The sequence below is a fragment of the Mesoplodon bidens genome, assembly GCF_964165515.1.
Source record: "Mesoplodon bidens genome assembly, chromosome: X".
Classification (NCBI taxonomy): domain Eukaryota; kingdom Metazoa; phylum Chordata; class Mammalia; order Artiodactyla; family Ziphiidae; genus Mesoplodon; species Mesoplodon bidens.
Window position 1 is genome coordinate 52,989,501 of NC_138163.1, and position 22,515 is coordinate 53,012,015.

Sequence of the window (22,515 nt, forward strand, 5' to 3'; positions counted from 1 at the left end):
ACCTGGTTTTTTTAGAACTTTGCTCCATGCGCTTTTTTCCTTCACTGATTTGGTTTTGCATTCTTTTGTAATAAATCATAGCTGTGAGTACAACTGTATACTGAAACTTGTAAGTCCTGCTAGCCAGTCACTGAACCTGTGAATGGTCTTGAGGATCCCTGACACACTGAATCTTTCACTTTTCTCCATGAATCTGAACTGTCACCCTACTATAAATGCCCACATATATGTGACAATATAAGGGCTCTCTATCTGTATTCCATTTAACTTTTCCTGAGTAGTTCTACTCTGCTTTGCCAACAGATTTGACAAAAATTCAAAAGTTCTTTCTGGGGCAAATACTTTCCAACTTCCATATTATTTTTCTTTCAAAATTCCCTGGACTATTCACAGGCTTGCGTGTATATACAAATCAACAAGGAGTTCTTGAACCTTTAAGAACCTCTAAACCAAGAACCTCTAAAGGGCAAATGGGAAAAGCCTACACATACTCTGCTCACAAAAAGAAAACCAAACTGGCTAATAAACATCTGGAAGTAGGTTTAATCTCATTAATAATATCAAAACAACAATGCAATACCATGTTCCCCAATTCTATTAGTACAAGACTTAAAAATTTTGCTACTAGGGTTATAGACCTATTAAAAACTGTATCTACTAAGCTCACTATACAGTTCTAAGACAGATTACCCAGCCTACAGCCCCATCCCAAAGGAAGAAGTCCTTGCTTGACTCTTGAATAAGGCATGACCACTCGACCAGCATTGGACACCTGTAGGTGAGAGTTAATGGAGCTGATGAAAGGGATCACGAGTGTCACTATGAAGGGGGTAGATGGCCTTCTAGAAAATCTCTGAAGAATGGATAGGCCTTTAACAGACATTATAGGGGGCTGGAGATGACTGGTAGGAAGGGACAAGTGAGTGAGAAAGTTGACCCCTTCAGGTGCAAGGAACTGTGTGAATAAGCTGTGGTGAAGATAATGTCTGTGAAAGCCTATTTTGTGTTACCTGTAAAATGCTATATAATGTATGTTCTGCCATAAAAGAATGTATTTTTAAACACATTCTTTATGTTATACAAACTCTTCCTGAGACTAGAAAAAGAACAAAACCTATCCTAACTCATTTAATAAGACTAATATAACTTTGAAACTATGGTGAGAAAACTACTGCATAAAAAATAAAATCATAGACCAGTATCACTCATAAAGAATAATGAAAAAACTGGCAAGTTGAATCTAGCAGTATATTAAAAAACAGTAACAACAAAAAAATACTGTGATAGAATGTCAAGAAGATAGGCATATCCACAATTACAGTCAGATTTCAGCACCTCTCTCTCAATAACAAGTACAGACAAAATAAGGAAAGACATACAACAGAAGACCGAAACAAGTTTATGAACCAACTAGACCTAACTGATATTTATAGAACAGTTCACAGGACAACAGAAAAATACACATTCTTTTCAAGTGTAATTGGAATATTTACCAAGATAGACCATATTCTGGGCCATAAAGGAAGACTCAATAAATTAAAAGGTTTCAGGCCACACAAAGTAAGTTCTCTGACCACAATGATACTGTGGTCAGCACTGTAGAAATACATAACTGAAACATATCTGGAAAAGCCTCAAATACTTAGGAACTACATAGCCTACTTCTAAATAACTCTTGGATCAAAGAAGAAACTAAAAAAGAAATTAGTATGTAATTTCCATTGAAGAAAAATGAAAACACAACATATTAAAATTTGTGGGATACAGCTTAAGCAGTATTAGAGGGAATTTTACAGTACTAAAAAGCCTACATTAGAAAAACAATGGTCTCAAACTAATGACCTCAGCTTCTATTTCAAGTAGCTAGAAATAAAATAGTAACAAACACAAACTAAACCAAAGAAAAAAAATAAGAGCAAAACCCAATGAAATAGAAACAAGAAAAACACTAAAGAAAACCAATAAAACTAAACACTAGTTTGTTGAGGTCAATAAAATTGATAAGCCTCTAGCCAGAATGATAAAGGAAAACAAAAGGGAAGACACAATTACTAACATTAGGAATGAGAGAGATGACATCACTAGATATTTTACAAATATCAAAAGGATAATAAGAAATTTATTGGCAAGGCTGAAGGTAAAGAGACAACCCATAAATTGCTGACAGGGATGAAAATCTGTAATACCCCTTTGGAGGGATATTTCAGAGTATCTAATAAAACTACATATGAAGTTATCATTTGATCAACCATCCCCACTTCTAGGAATCTACCCTGAAGATATACCTCTAACCATACAAAAATTACAATTGCACAAGGTTATTCTTCCAGCAGTGTTTGCAACAGCAAAATATTGGAAACAAATGCCCATATATAGAAGAGTAATTGAACCAATTATAGTAGTGACACATAATGGAGGAATATGAATCTGTAAAAAAGAAATGAAAAAGATTGCTATGTACTAATTGGCTTCAAATCTGTAAAATGTGCAAACACTGAGATTAATGGGATTAGTAAAATTTATTTTTTTTCTAACTATACTCCCCTAAAAGGACTTTGGTATCTTGTGGATACCTCCTAAAGCTGACCTCTGACCAAAATGGATTACCACAAATAAGGGAGTGCCACTAAGGATAGATGCAAATTGCCAAGTCTAAAGCACTGGCCAGAAAAAAAATACAAGGAAAAGAGCAAAGGGTCAGCGGAGGTGAACTTGTGAGAATATTCATAAAGCAGTTTGTAGGTGGTTCCCAGAAAGACCCTCCTCTGAGGCCCAAGACTGAAAAGGGAGGGAGCCTCAGATGGAGCAGGTGGAACAATGACCCTTGTGTCTCTAGATGGGAACTGTTGAGGGCACAATGGGACTAAGCTCTTTCAGAATCTCACATCCAGGTCAGACCCCCAGGATACTGCTGCCTGGGTTGAGATCCAGGGATCATCTTGAGGGTTGAGAAGCTTGCTTATAACCCAATGAGAAATCCTATGTGAAGGGCCCAAAGCATCTAGGTTCCCTCCTTGTGAGTGTGTGGTCTCTCCCCTTCCCTAGAGCTGCCCAGATTGAGGTTCATTCCTCTCTTGCATCTCCAGGCAGCTGGAACCTCAGAGTAAAGATCAGTCCTGTTGCCCTCTCGTTACTCCCACCACACCCCCGCCACTAACTTGCCCAGCCATCCCCACTGTCTGACAGACAGAAGAGTGAGTGCCAACTAGGTGGGAGGAAGGGAGTGTAGCTCACAGTTCCTATCCTCACACCTGCGTTTCCTGATCCAGGGCCACCGGTGTTCACAAATTGTCACTTCACCGTTTCCTCTCTCTGGGCTCCCCTGAAGCCAACTGCTTCCACGTGTCCACCTCTTCCACCCACACAGAGAAGTAAAGTCACGCAGTGCTGGGCGGGGAGACGGGGGTGGGGTAGGGGCTTGTAGAAGGGAACGCGAGGCTCTGAGACACTTCCTCTACCCGGATCTAGTCTCCACCACCACCTCCCACGGATGCCAATATCTGGCCTCGAGCCCACCTCCTCTAGCAGCGGTCGATGCTTCCCTCCACGTATGCCTCCCGCAGGCTGACTTCCTGCCTCTTGAGCTCCTGGGCAAAAACAGACCCCGGCTAAGACGCTGGCGATTGGCTGAGGGATTGTGTCCTCCGCCAACAAAGGCCATAATTCTGGGCGCCTGAGGGATTACCTTTCAGGCTAGTGCAGCATGGAGAGACACCCACCCACGCACCCACCATCACGTCCTACCACTCCTCTCACGGCCGTCTGTCAAGCGTCAGGTGCAAGTCTTTCCCGTCCCTTTTCAGTGCGACACACCTCTACGCCGGTCCAAGTGAGAGTGCGGTCACGTGACCCACAGTTAGGCCCACGTGACCGCGCCCTCGGCAAGTCCGCCACAGCCCTGCAGCACGCAAGGCACAGTCTTGTGCCTCTGGGGTTGAGCTGCTTGCTAGAACAATCTGAAGCTCCTGATAGGGTGAAGATAGAGAGCTGAAAGGAAGGCTGGATTCGGAGCCAAAGCTTTCAGCCCTAAGTCTGGGCCTTGCTCTGTAGGAGCACAGGGCTGGCGAGGAACACCCCATGAGGAGTTTGGAAACCAACTGACTTTTAATATTCTGTGCAAAACTCGGGCGACGTATTAAAACACACACAGGATCTGTCTTGAAAAATATTGATAGCCAAAACAAACATTCAGTCTCCAATTTCCACCACCAGGACGATCTCTGTTAGCACTTGTGGTTTGTGAATGGAGGCAAAACTGCCACTTTGCCCTACTTCCATAAACCTTGCAACCTAGAATCCGGTAGGAAAAAGGCACTTTGCACCGAGACAAACGAAAAGTGAATAAAACTTTGTATATTTCCCTTTAGCCTGGACTACCCCCACCCCAAACCAACTTTACCCCTGACTTTTGCTCCTGAGGATGTGAATCCGAATCACTTTTGTGAATCCGAAAAATGTGTACCATAAACTCAGAAACTTTGGAAAGTTGACAGCTTACTCCCTTTAAATTATGCATTTTTATTTAGCAAGCCAGTGCTTCTGAAGTTGTAGTCTCTCACATTTCTTTATTCCTTTGACATGTTTTACACGGTTGCAGGATTTTCCATAATCAAATAATATACATTTGCATAAATTCAGTCCATTTCACACATTTTTTGAGGGAGGGATCATCTTTCCATGTATGATACCAGTCTTTTCTATTTCACCAAATACAGAAGGTATCAGAGCTTTTCTTAGCCAATTTTAAAACCTATATATCATCACTTTTAGTGGCTGTATGCTATTACCTCAACACTTTCCATGGCACCACCATGAAGAAATGGTCTTCCTGACAGTTAAATTTGTGTGCTTTCTGGTCTTCTTCTTTGAACCTTTACGCAAGATCAAAGAAACACCCATACTTTGAACTGCAAAATGCAACTTCTCAGCTCTACAAAACTTACCTTATCCTCTATATCCCTTAATACACTCCTCCCAGCCACTCCAGGCAGACTGGATACCTCACTCCCATAGGAACACTTTTTCCAACTCCAAGCTTTTCTTCACAACATCCAACCTCTTCCTTACATTTCAGAGCCCAAATTAATTGGGTCCTTCTTCTCTGAAGCATACCCTGAGTAGCAGCCTATGGTAAAATTTTCATTTAAAGATACGAAAATAGCTTTTTCAAGGAGCATTATTATTCATACGTTAATTACCTCTGTGTTATCATATGTTATTTTTGCATCTATATTTTATGTTCATGGAGAAGGGTGATTTCTGCCAACTTTAACACAGAACTTTATTGAAATCACAACATGATTCAAATAGACATCAATAACACTAGAACAACAATCAGAAGGGTAGCTTACTTATGATAGCTCAGTTCACTATAAGCTTAAATGGTAAATTCACAATCTAGACAAAAACAAGTATCAACAAATGTGCTTTCAGTTGTAATATTCGTTTGGCATCAGAAGATTGATCCAGCTCATACACAGAGTTTGACAAAGTCAGTATCAGCATTAAAGTGTACATTACAACACAGAACCAACTTTGAAAACTAAAGCATTATTCAAGGACCATAACTCAGGAACATAAGGACAATCAGAGGCAAGTGATTAATCATACTCAGTTTTCTGTTCTGCCTCAGGGTCATTCTGATCATCTGTTTTGCCTTGCAGTTCCTTAGCAAATTTCTCAACTTCATGGAATGCAGAAATAAATGGCTCAAGACCGAAATCATCATCAGTGAACCACAATGCCTCTTTTTAAATATTGTTACCAATATTCTCAAGCATTGCTAGAACAACCTGAATTTTGTCATTTGTCTCTTTCCTGTTAAAAAAGCCCATAAATTCTGACACTGCTTCAGCACTGAGTAGTTCTTTTGTCATGACAGGATTTTCAGACAAAGTCAGTAGCATCTTCAGAACATGAAATCTTGTTTTGGTATTGCCCGTGGCTAATAAGGAGAGAAACCCAGATATATACTTGGCAAGCAGTGTGTGATAGTCAGTAGTTGTAGTGAGGTGTCTAACCATCTTTATTCCAGGTAACTGCTCAGGGGAATCCAACCTATAAGCAAGAGTTTCCTCACATACTTGACATACATATGTCTGAATCAGGTTTAGATTTGGATAAGGTGGAGCCAAGTGAATCATATTTTCCAAAAACCTTATCTTAACTCAGGAGGAGGGATAATTGAGCAAGGTTTCAATAAGTGAGACAACACTTGAATCACGAATGAAATAACGAGTAAATTGAGAAGCATTCCTCATACCCATTGCAATTTTAGATATTCATGAATAAAAGGATCTCAAATTTTGTCCATTAATAGAAGGAGTTCTTCAAACTCTTCAGGACCAATTTTAAGCTCACACTGTATGCAGCTGCAGAAACAACTCTCAGGCTCTGCACTCTCCCTCGTCCTAAGATGTTCTCGAATTTCCCTGAATGACCGGTAGGATGGATCATACTGAAATGGGAACTCAGGGTCAGGCTTACCAGGCTGAAGCAAAGATTCCTGCTCTTCCCCTTCTAGGCTCAGTTCCATGTGCTTGGGCTTTCCTCCAAATATTTCAGAGAACAGAAATGCTGCTTCTTTAGAAAATCTAAAGGGGCTTGGGGATGGGAAGCCAACCCTACCCCATGGGCCAGGCTTAAACTGAACAGTAACCTCCTGCCACCTCTGGGGCCCGTGTAAAGCATCAGGCTCCTGCACAACTGAACATCTGGACGTGCAAATGGCCCTGTACACAGGGCTAGGATTTGATTCAAAATGGGCCTCATCTCCTGCCCAGAACCAGGACCCCACTATGGCCTCATCCTCCTCAGCTACTGTCCTTGACTCATAGTTGGTTCCATTACCAGTCCTGTTATTGGCCTTAATTTTAGCTCCAAACCAGGACCCAACAACTGCCCCTTCCTCATTTTCTGGCCTGGATTCAGAGGTGGCCACAGTTTCAGTCTCACTAGTGGCCTTGTCTCCAGACCAGAACCAGGACTCAACAATCATCTCTTCATCATCCTCTGGCTTATATGCACAGTATGTTTCTGCTTCTACATTGATTTCTTTTGCATCCCAGAACCAGGATCCAAAAGTGGTTTCCTCTCCAGACCCTGATGTGGTCTCTTCTATTGCCTGGGGTCCAAAGTCTATATTATATTCTTCAGCCCAGAACCAGGACCCAACAATGATTTCCTCCTTTTCAGTGCCATGCTTGGACTCAAAACTATCCCCTGCCTCCAGACTGGCTTCTTCTTCAGCCCAGAACCAGGACTCAACAATGACTTTCTCCTCTTCAGCTTCTGGACTGTATTTGCTGCAAATGCTAGCCTTGTTCCTAATGGCCTCTTCTGTGGCCCAGAACCAAGACCCAACAAAATGTTCCTCTTCAGCTGCCAGGCTGTCCTCTTCTCTAGCCTCTGCTTCTGTTTCAAGCCTGTCTTCCTCCCCAGTCCAGAACCAAGAACCAATAATGTCTTCCTCTTCAGCATCTGGCCTGGATTCTTCTCTGTCTGTAGCCCCTATAATGGCTTTATCCCCTTTCCAGAACCAGGACATGATCATGGTCTCCTCCTTGGTTGGTGCCTTGGCTTCTTCTTCAGTCCTATCATCTATACTGCCCTCTTCCACGGCCCATAACCAGGGCCCTACAGTGGTCTCTGGCCTTGTATATTTTCTGGACCAGAACCATGAATCAACAGTGTCCTGTTCCTCCTCTGGCCTAGACTTCCAGCTGCATCCATTAGCAGCAAACATACAGGGATCTTCTCCTGACCAGAAGTCAAACTCAGTATTGATCTCTTTAGCAGTTGTCATAAATTTACATTGGGCACCAGTGGCATACTTCATACTGATCTCTTCAGTGGTCCCAAACCAAGATGATATAATACCCTTTTCCTTGTCCTCCAGGATAGACTTGTTGCTGACTTCAGCCCTCCCACAAGCTTCTTCTACTCCAGCCCAGAACCATGACCCAATAATGGGCTCCTCTTCTTCAGTCTCTGGCATAGTGTCACAATTGACTTCAGCCCCATCTGGGCCTGGTTTCCAGCCCAAAACCAGGACCCAAATATTGTCTCTTCTTCAGCTCCTGGCCTGGCCTCTTCTCTAAACTCAGGCTCTGCATTGATTTCTTCTCCAGCCCAGAACCAGGGACCAATGATCTCTTCTTCCTCAGACCTTGGCCTGGACCCACAGGTGGCCCCAATACCAGCTTCCACACTGGCCTCATCACTGACCCAAAACCAAGACCCAAAAATGGTTTCTTCTTTAGCCTCTGGGTTGGTTTCTTCATTAGCCCAGAAGCAGAAACTGGCAATGACCTTTTCTGTATCATCTGCTGGCACAGATTTGGAAGTGGCATCAGCCTCAGTTTCCACACTGGTCTTTTCCCCAGTTCCAAGCATAGAATTGCCAATAGGCTCCTGCTCAATCTTTGGTATGAATTTACCACTGGACTCAGTCCCCATACTCGCCTCTTCTTCAGTCCAGAACCAACTGCCAACAATGGACTCATCCTCCACTTGAGAACAGGATGTGACAGTGGCCCCACCCACTATGCTGGACTCTTCTGCAACCCAGAACCAGGCCCCAGTGAGGAACTCTTCCTCTGACCTGGCTTCTCGCTTTGTCCTGGCTCTGGCCTTGATTTTGGCCTCTTCCTTTGCCATTGCTCTGGCCCTGACCTCTTTCTTGGACTTGGGCCTAGACAAGTTATTAGCCTCTTCTCCAGGCCAGAACCAGGACTCTTTTTTGACTATATCCATAGAGCCAGACATGAAATCAATGGAAGCTTCTCGCTTGGCCCTGTGCCTGGCCCTGACATCGGCCCCTTTCCTGGCTCTGGGTTTGTACCTGGCCTCCTCTCCAGCCCAGAACCAGGATTTTACATTGTCCTCACATTCAGACCCAGAATTAGATTCAGAGACTTCTTTCTTAGACCTAAACCAGGACCTACTATTGGTCTCTTCCCTGGGCTTAGACCAGACACTGGTCTTTTCTCTGGCCCAGAACCAGGATGTCTTAATAGATTCATCCTCAGAACCAGAACTGGATGCAACATAAAGCTCCTGACTGGTTTTGCGCCTAGACATGGCCTCTTCTTTGGCCATGTGCCTGGACCTAGTACTGGCCTTTACGCTGTCTCTAGGATGAAGCCTTGTGCTGACCTCTTCTCTACTCCAGAACCAGGAGCTCAGAGAGGATCTATCCACCCATCTGAAATCACAATTGTGAGAAGTCTCTTTTTTGGATGTAGGCCTGGGATGGCACCAGGACCCCATATTGGTCTCCTCCTCTGACTCAAACAAAGGCTGGATACCTGACTGGGACTTGACCTTGGTGCCAGGAAAGGACTCAGCATCCATACTGACCAGTTCCCTATCCATAGACCAGATCTTAGTTTTAGCAATTGACCCAGACTCAGTACTGATCAGTGGCCAGGATATAGCGTTGGTTTGGGATACTCCCTCTGTCTTCAGTAGTGCCTCAGCATCAAACTCAGTCTTGGCCCATGAATAGGTTTCATCCATGGACCTTGCCTCAGTGATTGCCTTGGTCTCACTCTTAGGATGTGTCCCAACTACTGCCATGGTCTCAGTTTTGGGCCTTGCTCCAGGCATTACCTGGGCCTGGGTCCTAACCTTGGGTCTGACCACCACTGGGACTTCATTCTCTCTCTCAGCCCCACCCCCAACTTCTTCTCCAGGCTTCTTTTCAGGCTTGGCCTGGATGCCAGGCTCAATCTCAGCCCCAATCATAGTACAAGTTACAGAGAAGACATGATTAAATACTGCTATCCCAGTCTCAGCCTCTACCACAGATCTGTCACAGTTTTCTATATTCACACTCTAATCTTTCGATGATTCAGATGATACAGATGGAAACAAAAGTTAGAGTCAATCACCAGTCCAGCAGTCAATCAGCCTCCTTCCCAATCCCAGCCTCAGCCAATACTACAGTTAGAGTGAAGAAAAAGCACAACCAAGCTGGAAGAGGATGGATGATTCTTGGGTGGGTGTAGACCTGTTGAGGGTGGTGGTCAACAGCAATTCCAACACCACCAGAGCTGCCACTGGAAGTCAATCTAGGAAGCGAGAATGACGTGGGGCTTTTAGTCTATTCCAACTGTGTCACTCCATGAAGACTCACATAGAGAGACTTGACCTCAAATGCTTGATGGGAGAGTTAGGCTATTAGAAGTCTCTCTATCACCTTCATTTTTTCTACAATTTTTATCCCCAAAGCTGCCATATTATTTTGCCTGTTATTAAACAGGTATGAAGATGGTAGGAAAGTATCTTGGCAATGGGAGAGGCTGAGGAGCCCCCAGGCCAGACCCTAATCACTCTTGGACCTATGTTGGTCTTCTCTACCCCACCCAAAAGTTGTACCAATTCCCATACCAACCTGCACTGATGTGGCACAATTTCTTGCTCCTTTCCTTGATTCCAGTGGCATCAAACTCTACAGCAGCCTGCGTATCTTGGGTACAGGTAAACATATAGCAGAGAATAGAGCCTGACTGCTAGATAGACAAGCAAGAACCCTGACACCTGATACAAACATCTCTCTTTCTGTTTAAGGGTCCAATATGTCTAATGTTTTCTGTCACCTGGTTCCTACACTTAGGTCTTTTCCTCCCATTCACGACTCAGTCCACACTTACCCCACTATTCCTGATATCTCCTGCAGGAAATGGGTAAGAGGTTCTGCGGCAATGTGAAAATTTGACAGAGAGTAGGAGAGGTGGAGGAGGCCCTGAAACCACTTGGATCAAAGAACCTGCCATGATAATACTGTGTAGCTGTCTCCTGCATCGCCCCTCTTTGCACAAACCTCCAGAGATTTGAACCAGACTCCTCCTCCTTTCTTTCCTTGCAGAAGTGACCAGACTTAAAGCAGGCCTATGGAAAAACAGATCAAAAGGTAAGATGGTCAAGAAATAATGGTAGCAGCTGAGTGCTTGGTGGACAGACAAACAACAAACATAGGAGTACCCAAGTTATCTATCTTTTAACATTTACAGTCCCATTGGTTAGAATATTTTCTTTTAATTTAAGGCCAATGGATCATGTTTCTGGATAACTCATCTGCACACGACACTCTTCCTCTTACTCTCTTTTCCAATTCTGAAGATTCACTACTTGGTGTTCACAGCCCTTGTGCTATACAACATAGATTGGGGGAAGGGCGCTCGCATATTCTAGAAAGCAGGTTGTGCAGTGGTACTTGTATTTATAATTTGTCCCACCCTCACCTCCCAGTCCATCGTTTCCACCCCCCATCATGGATGGAGGTGAGGGAGGAAGGCCAGGAAGTGTGGAGAAACCGGGTAGAGAGGAGAATTTTAGGAGGTATTCCTGGATGCCTGACCTGCTCTGGTCGCAGTCACCCCATCCCAATTCGGGTGTCCAGTCAATGGCTACTGTCCACCCTCACCCCCCATCCCCACACAACTTCAGAAATACAGGCCGTTTTCCCGTCCCTAGTTTTTCTCAAGCCTCTCTACAGATGCACCCCGTGGCCTGAAATCGCCAGACCTACCGCGCACACAGGACACTCTGGCATCAAAGAGGCGCCTGTGGGAAGGGACAGCACCTAGCACGTGGGGTCCGACAGACCCCTTTCCAGAATCCGGGCCCAGGCGGGCGGCCCCACGGGCCCACCGGCTCGGCACCCGGCTCCGACCGCCACCCCCGGCGGCCTCCACGACGCCCCCACCCCGGCTCCCCTCCGCCATTTCGCCCGCAGAAGCCACCCCCACAGCCCTCTCCTGGCACAGGCACCGCCGACGGCGGGGCGCGGGCGCCCAGAAAGCCCTCCAGGAAGCGGCCGCACCGTTCACCTCCCCAGGATCCGAGGGAAGCCCTGTGGCCAAGACCTCGCGCCCCGGGCCCGGTGCGCACCGGTGGCCGCCTCCTCAGCGCCAGGGTTCCCCTGGCGATGCGCACCTCTCTCAGGGACCCGCTCCGACCCGGTTGCCTCCCCCTCGTCAGACTGCCAGGGTCCACGGGGGCAGGGTGTGAGCCGCTCGTCGCCCCCGAGACACCCCCACTTGCCTTCGCAGGCGCAGGGTCCCGATGGTCGGCCTCCCCCTCCTGTCGCAGCTCCTCACTCGGATTTCCACCGCTCGCCGTGCGGGCAGAATGGCAAAGAGGCGTCCCGCCGCCCGCGCGGCTGCGCCAAATCCGTCAGGTGCTGCGAAGGCTGCGGCAACAACCGCTCGCGGCGAGGGTGTCGGGAAGGGGGCGGAAGGATACGGCACGAACGGGATCGACGCCCCCTCCCAGGCCCACCATAGTTCCGACCCAGAAAGGGGCGGGGCCGGGGGAGTCCAGGCCTCAGGGGCGGGGCCACGCCGGTCCTCCACCGCCCCCCGTCGGGCAACCACCCTCCCCGCCCCGCACACTTCTGGCACCGCAGCGTGTGGGGCCGGCGGGCGGTGGGCATTGGGGGCCGGGGTTGGGAGGGTAGGGAGGGGCCGCACTGGAGGTAGCAGCGGATGAATACAGAGCGTCCCGGGGTGTGTGTGTGTGTGTGTGTCTCTGTGTGTGTGTGTGTGTGTATGTGTGTACGGGACTGCTCAGAGTCCGCCCCCCTACCCTCCCCCATCGCGCCCGCCATCCTCCCTGGGCGCCAGTGGCAGAGGAGCTGTGAGGACGGCCCTCCCCGGGTCTGCTTTCCACCTTCTGGGGCCGCGGGCGGGAGGAAGGTGGGAGGCGGCGCCCGTGGAGGCCGAGCCACTGCCCCTCTTCTACGGGAAGGCAGCCCTAGATGGACCTCTGGCCTGAGGAAACAAACCACCTGTCTGCGCCAGTGTCGTCACCCTCTCTGCCACACTGCCATTTTCTCAGTCGCAGTGGTAGCACGGTAGTACACTTTGCCATTTCGCCGCCCCTGCAGTTGCCCAGGAAGGAGGGCCTTTCCCTCTCAGGACCCGCACCGGCTCAGACAGTCCTCCCTGTCTCTCATCCCAGAGCCAGGTGTCAGGCACCAGGTAGGGCCGGTCCTGGCTTCTCTCCCCGGGTTCTGTCAGGTCTTCTCTTGCAGGTGCCTCCAAGCGCTCATCATCTTTGGCAGGGTGGGAATGTGGCAGGGATTAGAACCTACTGGGATCTCACACACTTGCCATACACACCAGTCTACTTTCCCCAGCCATTCTTTGGAGAAGGACCCACCAGGCACCCACTTCCCCAAGACAGAATCCTGCTGGCCCTTGAATCCTCTGATTCCTGCACTCCTATATCCTTCCTGTAGTCTTCAGCCCCTCCTTTCTGTGCTCCATGGGGCAAACAGCAACCCTGGTTAAGCACACCTGTGGTCGAGCACAAACCTGCTGGCACTGTTGCCCGTTTTAAAACCCACCTAAATGGCACCCTCGCTGTGGTAGGCTGAATAAAGGTCCCCCAAAGATGTTCACGTCCTGTTCTCCAGAACCTGTAAACATGTGATGTTACATGGCAAAGGAGAATTAAGGTTGCAGATGGAATTAAGATTGCTAATCAGCTGAATGTAAAGTAAGATTACACCGTTGTATCTTGGCCAATGCCATGGCAAGGCTACTTTAAATGTGGAAGAGGCAGGCAGAAGAGTCAGTGTCACAGTGAAGTTGCATGAGAAAGACGCCACAAGTGGACAGGATATCACTAGTTTTGAAGATGGAAGGAAGCCAGAGGCCAAGGACTGCAGGCAGACCCAGAAGTTGGAAAAGGCAAGGAGACAGATTCTTCCTAGAACCCCTCAGAAGAATGAAGTCCTCCTATCACCTTTATTTCAGACCAGAGAGACACTTTTCCTATTTCCAACCTTCGGGACTGTAAGATAATATTTTATTGTTTTTGTTTTCTTAAGCCAGCAAGATTGTGGTAATTTGTTACAGCAGCAGTGGGAACCAAATTCACTCACCATCCTGATAAAGTCCATTCCCCTTCACTTTCTTGAATTGGGCTTCAGCCCCTGGGAAGATCAATTTGGGCGCTCATCTCTCACCACTATAACTGCCCTCTTAAGCACCTTCTCTCTTTTCTAAAGAAGAGAGATTTTGCAATCATCTTTGAGGTTCGTCTTGGAGAAAGTCCCTATTTACTGAATATCATGGATGCTTACCAGGATGAAAAGGGAACCTTATTCTTACCATGGATTTTCATATCAGCTTTTACTTGTTATTAGATATTTATTATAACTGTACAATATTTAGGTGATAGAGAAAAAGTCTAGAGATGATTCTATACTATCTATATCTAGAGACAAAAGATGTCAGTTTTCAGAGGAAAGTCTTTCACTGTGCTCTTTCAATGGCCTTAGCTGAATTGTGGATTTTCTTTGTTCCAAAGTATACTCTCTTGGGTGAATGCCAGGGTGGAAGAAGGGAGTCTGAGCTCTTCTGGCATCTGTGCGTGTGCATGAATCTCTTTGCCCCTCTGAACTGTTCCTTCTCCTTCTGAAAGTGTCTGGTGCCTTTTACTCATTCAACAAATATATATGAGTATCTGCGTTTTCCTAGGTACTGGAGATGCAGTGGGAAAAAAAACTCCGGAAAGAAATCTCTGTTCTCTTGAGTTTACATTTACTTGTGTTTTTTATTTTATTTAGATTTCTATCCTAAAAATTTATGGTCATACCAATGCAAGCTTCTCTGGTAATTTCCAGGTGTTGGGATATTGATCCCAAAATATTTACTGGCAGGGGAGTGGATCTACCAAAACTGACTGATTTTACTGTGAGACTTTGAAATATCTTTTGGACAATTTGTTCTAAATTCATTTACAGAAGACACTATTGCTGTTAACATTTAGTGAACTGAGAAAAGTCCTATTTTAAGCTTTTCATATGTTAGCTCTTTATGTGTATATATCAGATAGATTAAGTGTCATCTTTAAAATCAGAGAGCAAAGAAAAGATTTAAACAAGACGCTGAGCTATGTCTGTCTGTTAAGTAATATTATATTTGCTTCCTTGTAAAATGGATTCTCGTGTGATTGCAACAGCCACAGTTTCACTCTCCAGTGTCTCCAATAGCACCTGTGTAACCCTGACTAGCCTCTGAAATATAAATTTCGGTAGTGTAAGTGCTGGGCACTATGCTTTTTGATTCAGTTTAAGTGCCTGACATTAAGCTTTTGATTGCCAAGGCATCCATTTCAAAAGAAAACTATCTTGAATAATCATATTATGGGCTGTAAGACATAGCTACCAGCAAAAGGACCTGAGAAGAAACTAGGCCACTCCCACTCATTTAGTTCCCTCTTTCAGAAAGCCTTGGTTAACCTAGACAACTGAGTCCTTGAGAGATCCTGCCTTTTCCTTCCTGAGACTACTATCTGCTCTTGTGCTTTAAATTAGCCAATAAAGACAACCTGACAAACCCTAGGCTCCCTACACTGGTACCCTCATAAAAGCAGAGCCCCAGCTTCGTGTTCTCTCTGTCTCCCTGTCTCTCTCTCCCCCCAAATAATTCCCCCACCAGTAAGCCTGGGATACAGAAGCAGCTGTGCTGCTGCACTATACCCACCCCACCTCCCACATACATGCACATGAACTTTCACACTAGCATATCCCTTGCCTGTGCAGCTTAAGTGATCTACTCTTGTCTCTCTCAGTCATCTTGGTCATGGACCTAGTTTTGCCCATTTAGCTTAATTTACCTTTCTTCTGTCCTTCATGTGCCTCAGGCAAACTTTCCCTCTGGGATCTCCCTTTTGTTCAAGGTTGATCCAAACCCTATGTATTCTTAGAATATATCCATTCTCATATTCCTGAATTTCAGGAGCTTTACACAGGAACTCAAGTCCCTTGCAGGTGGGACTAACCAGGCTGGGTTGCGTTCTTGTAAACTATGAAACTGGATCAATAGTTGTCTACTTTCAGTAGAGACTGAAGAACCTCTAGGAAAGATCTAAACTGTGTCTACTACTTGAGACAAAGCACATCTAAAGAACTTGTGGGGAGGCCTGATGCAAGAATATTTTCAGGTTATATTTGGAGTGGGTTCTTCTTTAAAAGAATTTATGCTGAAGGAAAACAGAGCCAGGCACAATGACCTCAGCCCAGGAACAATGCCTTTTCATTAGGAGAGTATAGCTATTCTAATGGCAGCACTGGGATTAGGACTCCTATTTTTGCCTCTTCAAACATATGCCTTCAACTGTATGTCTGTTACAACAAAGGCAGGTTCATATGTTATCCTGGAAAGCACAGTTTGCAAAGAAATTATAATATTCTGGTGTGCAGGTCCCACTTATAAAGTATAACCTAAAGAGAGGAAAACATCCTCCTCTCCAACATGGCTTTAAAGTTTAGAGTAGTCCTCAACTCTAACATGGTGAGGACTCTGGGTATGGGCAGTGGTTGGACAAATTAGAGGGAGCAATTGGAGGGACTTAAGTGCTTCACAGTAAAGCTTACTGTGGCAACCACACATGGAAAAATTGTGTGAAAACCATCAAAATTCAGGACATGGGAAATACCCCTTGAGGATTTCTAGAACTAAAGGGGCTGGTGAGGTGAGTTCATGGTTATTAACTTTGCAGGGAGAAGAAATCCTGAATTTCCACAATGCCAGCAAATATTGGTAGTTAATTGAATGTTAAAGTAACTTTTCAAAACAGAACAAATATGTAATGGGGCATCACCGTAGTCTGCGTCTAGCCAGCAAAATGGGAAAAAAAGAGTAGAGGTAGTCCACTTGCTTCTTAAAATCCATGGTAAAGAAATGCCTACATCATTTACACTTACATTTCATTGATTGGAATTCAATCACCATTTATTGAAAATCCTGTCCATTCACAAGCTGTGCTGGGACAACTAGATATCCACATGCAAAAGAATAAAATTGTCTCAGCAAACTAGGAATAGAGTAGAACTTCCTTGACTTGATAAAGAACATATACAGAAACACCATACATAATGGTTAGGAACTAGCTTTACCATTAAGATCAAGAAAAGTCAAGGATGCCCCCTCTCACCACTCCTTTTCAAAACTGTACTGGAATTCCTAGCTAATGCATTAAGACCAGGAAAGGATATAAAAGGAATACAGGTTGGGAAGAAGAAATAAAACTGCCTTTGTTTGCAGATGATGTGTTTGTCTACGTAGAAAATCAGAAAGAATATCCAAAAATATTGGAACTAATAAGCAACTCCAGTAAGGTTAGAGGATAAGGTTAATATAAAAAAAGGCAATTGCTTTTCTATATACCAGCAATGAACAAGTGAAGCTTGAGATTAATAACACAGTACCTTTTATATTAGCACCCTCAAAAATGAAGTACATAGGTATAAATCTAACAAATATGTACAAGATCTATATGAGGAAAATTAGAAAACTCTGATTAATGAAATCATACAAGAACTAAATAAATGGAGAGATAGTCCATATTCATGGATAGGAAGACTCAAAATTGTCAAGACTAGTTCTTCCTAACCAGCTCTTCCTAAACCAAAGCATAGCAAGTTATTTTGTGGATATTGACAGATACCAAAGTTTATATGAAGAGGCAAAAGACCCAGAATAGACAACTCAGTATTGAAGGAGAACAACAGAGTCAGAGGACTGATATCACTTGACTTCAAGACTTACTATAAAGTTACAGTAACCAAGATGATGTGATATTGGTGAAAGAATGGACAAATAGATCAATGGAACATCATCAGAACAGAGAGTCCAGAAACATACCAACATAAACACAATCAAATGATCTTTGACAAAGGGTCAAAGACAACACAATGGAGCAAAGACAGTCTTTTCAACAAATGGTGCTGGAGTAAATGAACATCCACATGCAAAAAACTGAATCTAGACACAGACCTTACATCCTTCACAAAAATCAACAGAAAATGGATGATAGACCTAAATATGAAATGCAAAACTATTAAACTCCTAGAAGATAACATAGGAGAAAACCTTGATGATGTTCAGTATGATGATGTCTTTTAAAAACAGCTTTATTGAGATATAATTGATATATTAAAAACAATATATTTAATATATACAATTTGGTTAGTTTGGACATAGGTATACACTCATGAAACCATCATCGCCATCAAGATAATAGACATATCTATCACCTCTAATTTTCTTCATGCCCATTTGTTGTTGTTGTAAGAACACATGAGATCTACCTTCTTAACATTTTAAGTGCACAACACAGTACTGTGAACTATAGGCACTATGTTGTACAGCAGATCTCTAAAACTTATTCATCTTGCATAACTGAAACTTTATACCCATTCAACAACACCCTATTTCCTCTCCCCCAACCCCTGGTAACCACCATTCTCTCTTCACTATGAGTTTGACTATTTTAAATACCATGTATATGTGGCATCATGTTGTATTTGTCCTTCTATGACTGCCTTATTTCACTTAGCATAATGTTTTACAGGTTCATTCATGTTGTCACAAATGGCAGGATTTCCTTCTTTTTTAAGGCTGAATAATATTCACTTCTGTGTATATACCACATTTTCTTTATCCATTCATTTATCAATGAACATTTGGGTTGTTTTCATATCTTGGCTGTTGTGAATAATGCTGCAATGAACAAGGGAGAGCAGAAATCCCTTTGAGATCCTAATTTCCATTATTTTGAATATATACTCAGAAATGGAATTGCTGGATCACATGGCAATTCTATTTTTGTTTTTTTGAGGGGCTTCCGTACTGTACCCTATAGTGGCTGCGCCATTTTACATTCCTAGAGCAGTGTCTAAGGGTTCCAATTTCTCAAAATCCTTGCTAACACTTGTGATCTTTTGTTTTTCTGATAATAGCCATCCTAACAGGTGTGAGGGGATATCTCATTTTGGTTTTGATTTGCATTTCCCTGATTAGTGATGTTGAGCACCTTCTCATATACCTGGTGGCCATCTGTATGTCTTTCTTGGAGAAATGTCTACTCAAGTCCTTTGCCTTTTTTTCTTTTTTTGGCTATGAAGTTGTAGGAGTTCATTACATATTTTAGGTATTAGTCCCTTAGATATATGGTTTGCAAATATGTTCTCCCATTCTGTAGTCTGCCTTTTCATTTTGTTGATTATTTCCTTTGTTGTGCACAACGTTTTAGTTTAATATGGTCTCATTTGTCTATTTTCGCTTTTGTTGCCAGTGGCTTTGGTGCTATATCCAAGAAATCACTTCCAAGACCAACATGTTGTTTTTTTTTTGTTTGTTTTTTTACTGAGGTATAGTTGATTTACAATACTATACGTTTCAGGTGTACAACACAGTGTTTCACAATTTTTAAAGATTATACTCCAGTATAGCTATAATAAAATATTGGCTATATTCCCTGTGCTGTACAATATATCCTTGAAGCTTATTTATTTTACACATAGTAGTTGGTACCTCTTAATCTCTTACTCCTATCTTGTCCCTCCCCACATCCCTCTACCCACTGGCAACCACTAGTTTGTTCTCTATATCTGTGAGTCTGTTTCTTTTTTGTTATATTCACTAGTTTGTTTTATTTTTTGGATTCAACATATAAGTAATTACAGTATTTACCTTTCTCTGTCTGACTTATTTCACTAAGCATAATACCCTCCAAGTCCAATCATGTTGTTGCAAATGGCAAAGTTTCATTCTTTTTTATGGCTGAGTAGTATTCCATTGTATATATATACCACATCTTTTTTTAAATTTTATTTTATTGAAGTATCGTTGATTTACAGTGTTGTGTTAATTTCTGCTGTACAGCAAAGTTATTCAGTTATACATATGTATACATTCTTTTTCATATTCTTTTCCATTATGGTTTATCACAGGATATTGAATATAGTTCCCTGTGCTGTACAGTAGGACCTTGTTGTCTATCCATTCTGTATATAATAGTTTGCATCTGCTAATCCTAAACCCCCAATCCATCCCTCCCCCACCCCCGCCTCCCCCTTGGCAACCACAAGTCTCTTCTCTATGTCTGTTCCTCTGTTTCTGTTTCGTAGGTAAGTCCATTTGTACAACATCTTCGTTATCCATTCATCTGTTGATGGGCACTTGGGTTGCTTCCATGTCTTGGCTACTGTAAACAGTGCTGTGGTGAACACTGGGGTGCATGTATCTTTCAAATTAGAGTTTTTGTTTTTTCCGGATATATACTCAAGAGTGGAATTGCTGGGTCTATGGTAGTTCTATTTTTAGTTTTTTGAGAAACCTCCACAGTTTTCCATAGTGACTGCACCAATTTATATTCTCACCAACAGTGTATTATGGTTCCCTTTTCTCCATTCTTCGCCACCATTTGTTATTTGTGGTCTTTCTGATGAGGTATGAGGTGATATCTCATTGTGGTTTTGATTTGCATTTCTCTGATGATTAGAGACACTGAGCATCTTTGACGATGACAAGCAATGTTGATTAGTGCCTGTTGGCCATCTATATGACTTCTTTGGAAAAATGTCTATTCAGGTCTTCTGCCCATTTTTTTTTTTTTTTTTGCGTTACATGGGCCTCTCACTGCTGTGGCCTCTCCCGTTGCGGAGCACAGGCTCCGGACGCACAGGCTCAACAGCCATGGCTCACGGGCCCAGCCGCTCCGCGGCATGTGGGATCCTCCCAGACCGGGGCACGAACCCGTGTCCCCTGCATCGGCAGGCGGACTCTCAACCACTGCGCCACCAGGGAAGCCCTTCTGCCCATTTTTTAATTGGGTTGTTTGTCTTTTTGATACTGAGTTGTATGAGCTATCTATATACTTTGGATATTAACCCCTTTATCAGTCATATCATTTGTAAATATTTTCTCCCATTCAGTAGGTTGTTGTTTAGTTTTGTCATCCTCTATGCTTTTATCTAACAGTTTTACAGTTTCAGGTCAGATGTTTAAGACTATAATCCATTTTGAGTTGATTTTTGTAGATGTTAGGACTCTAACATATCTTTTGGGGGAACACAGTTCAACTCATAACAAATGATTAAAGTTTTTGGAAATAGTGGTGATGGATTTACAACACTATGAATGCAACAGATGCCACTTAATTATCCACTTAAAATAGTTAAAATGGGTACATATATACAAAATGCAATATTACTCAGCCATAAAAAAGAACAAAATAATGCCATTTGCAGCAACATGGGTGGACCTAGAGATTATCATACTGAGTTAAGTCAGACACAAGACATATATCATATGCTATCACTTATATATGAAATCTAAAAAAAAAAGGTATAAATGAACTTATTTAAAAAACAGAAGTAGAGTCACAAATGTAGAAAACAAACTTATGGTTTCCAGGGGATAAGGGGGAAGGATAAATTGGGAGATTGGGATTGACATATACACACTACTATATATAAAATAAATAACCAATAAGAATCTGCTGTACAGTAAAGGGAACTCTACTCAATACTCTGTAATGGCCTATATGGGAAAAGAATATATATAAAAAAAGAGTGGATATATGTATATGTATAACTGATTCACTTTGCTATACATCTGGAACTAACACAACATTGTAAATCAACTATGCTCCAATAATTTTTTAAAAATATAAATATAGTTAAAATGGCAAATTTTATGTCATATGCATTATAAAAAGACATCATACCTTCTCTTCTCTCCTCAAACCCCAATTACCTCCTACCTATTCCTCAGTCTCAGATGATAACCTTGCTTCTTATTTCATTGAAAAAATAAAAGCAGTTTGAAGAGAACTTCCACAAACTCCTACTGCCGTATCTACTTGCATCTGTGCCCATAAATTCTGCCTTTTCTGATGTTCTCTGAAAGAACTGTCCATGCTGCTATCTAAAGCTTGCCTCTCCATTTGTCCATTGGATGATATCCCACTCTCCTACTCAAGGTCATTGTTCCAAAATTTTCTTCTTTTATCCTAAAAATTTCCCTCTCTCGTGGAATATTCCCATCAATATTCAAACATACTGTACTATCTCCTATCTTAAAAACAAAATTCTCTCTTTGCCCCATATCATTCAATAGCTATTACCCCATTTCTCAGATTCCTTTTGCTCCACAATTCCTTAAAACTGTGGTCTTCAGTTACCATATCAATGCTGTCTCCTCCTTTTCTCTTGAAACCATGCTAATTTTTCATCTCCAACATCCAATCAAGTTTCACTGATCCATTGAAATTGCTCTTGTCAAAATTGCTGATGATGTCCATGTTGGTAAATCCAATAATCAGTTCTCAATCCTCACCTTGACCTACCATCCTAGTGACCATACAATTTATCATTCAAATTGGAACATTTCTGAGAGTGAAAAAGGATTTTGTTAACAATTATTTCTGTACAACAGACATAAACTGGGACTTTCCTGGGAAAATAGGGATATTTTGTCACCTTACTTATCACCAGTGTTAGGCAGGGTCGAAAACTTCCTTCTTGAAACATCTTGACTTAGCTTTCAGGATACCATACTCTCCTGGTTTTTCTCCTACCTTACTGGCTACTCCTGACTGCACATTCTTAGCTTTCTTTTTTCGATTTTGCTTTTACTAGTCCATTATCATCTCCTATATCTCAATATTGAAATGTCCCAGAGCTCAATCTTTGGACTTCTTCCCTTACTA

The 22,515-nt window shown here is 43.2% G+C and overlaps 2 protein-coding genes across 5 annotated transcripts in view; both read right to left on the minus strand.

Annotated features, from left to right (window-relative positions):
- Nucleotides 1-22,515, minus strand: part of ARMCX5 (armadillo repeat containing X-linked 5) — a 129,901-nt gene that overhangs the window by 70,519 nt on the left and 36,867 nt on the right. Inside the window, exon 2 of one of the 4 annotated variants that reach the window (XM_081222243.1) lies at nt 10,550-10,893. The exons of the other annotated variants lie outside the window; for them this stretch is intronic. Coding sequence (XP_081078369.1) covers nt 10,660-10,893 — 234 coding nt within the window. The 3' untranslated portion in view covers nt 10,550-10,659. Of the gene's footprint in view, nt 1-10,549; nt 10,894-22,515 lie in introns of those variants that run through there. 4 annotated transcript variants of the gene reach the window in all.
- Nucleotides 5,433-10,401, minus strand: GPRASP1 (G protein-coupled receptor associated sorting protein 1). Its single transcript, XM_081222239.1, is given in 6 exon segments — nt 5,433-5,750; nt 5,754-6,167; nt 6,171-6,280; nt 6,283-6,298; nt 6,302-8,019; nt 8,022-10,401. Coding segments are annotated over 6 exon segments (4,134 nt in total). The 5' UTR covers nt 9,748-10,401; the 3' UTR covers nt 5,433-5,600.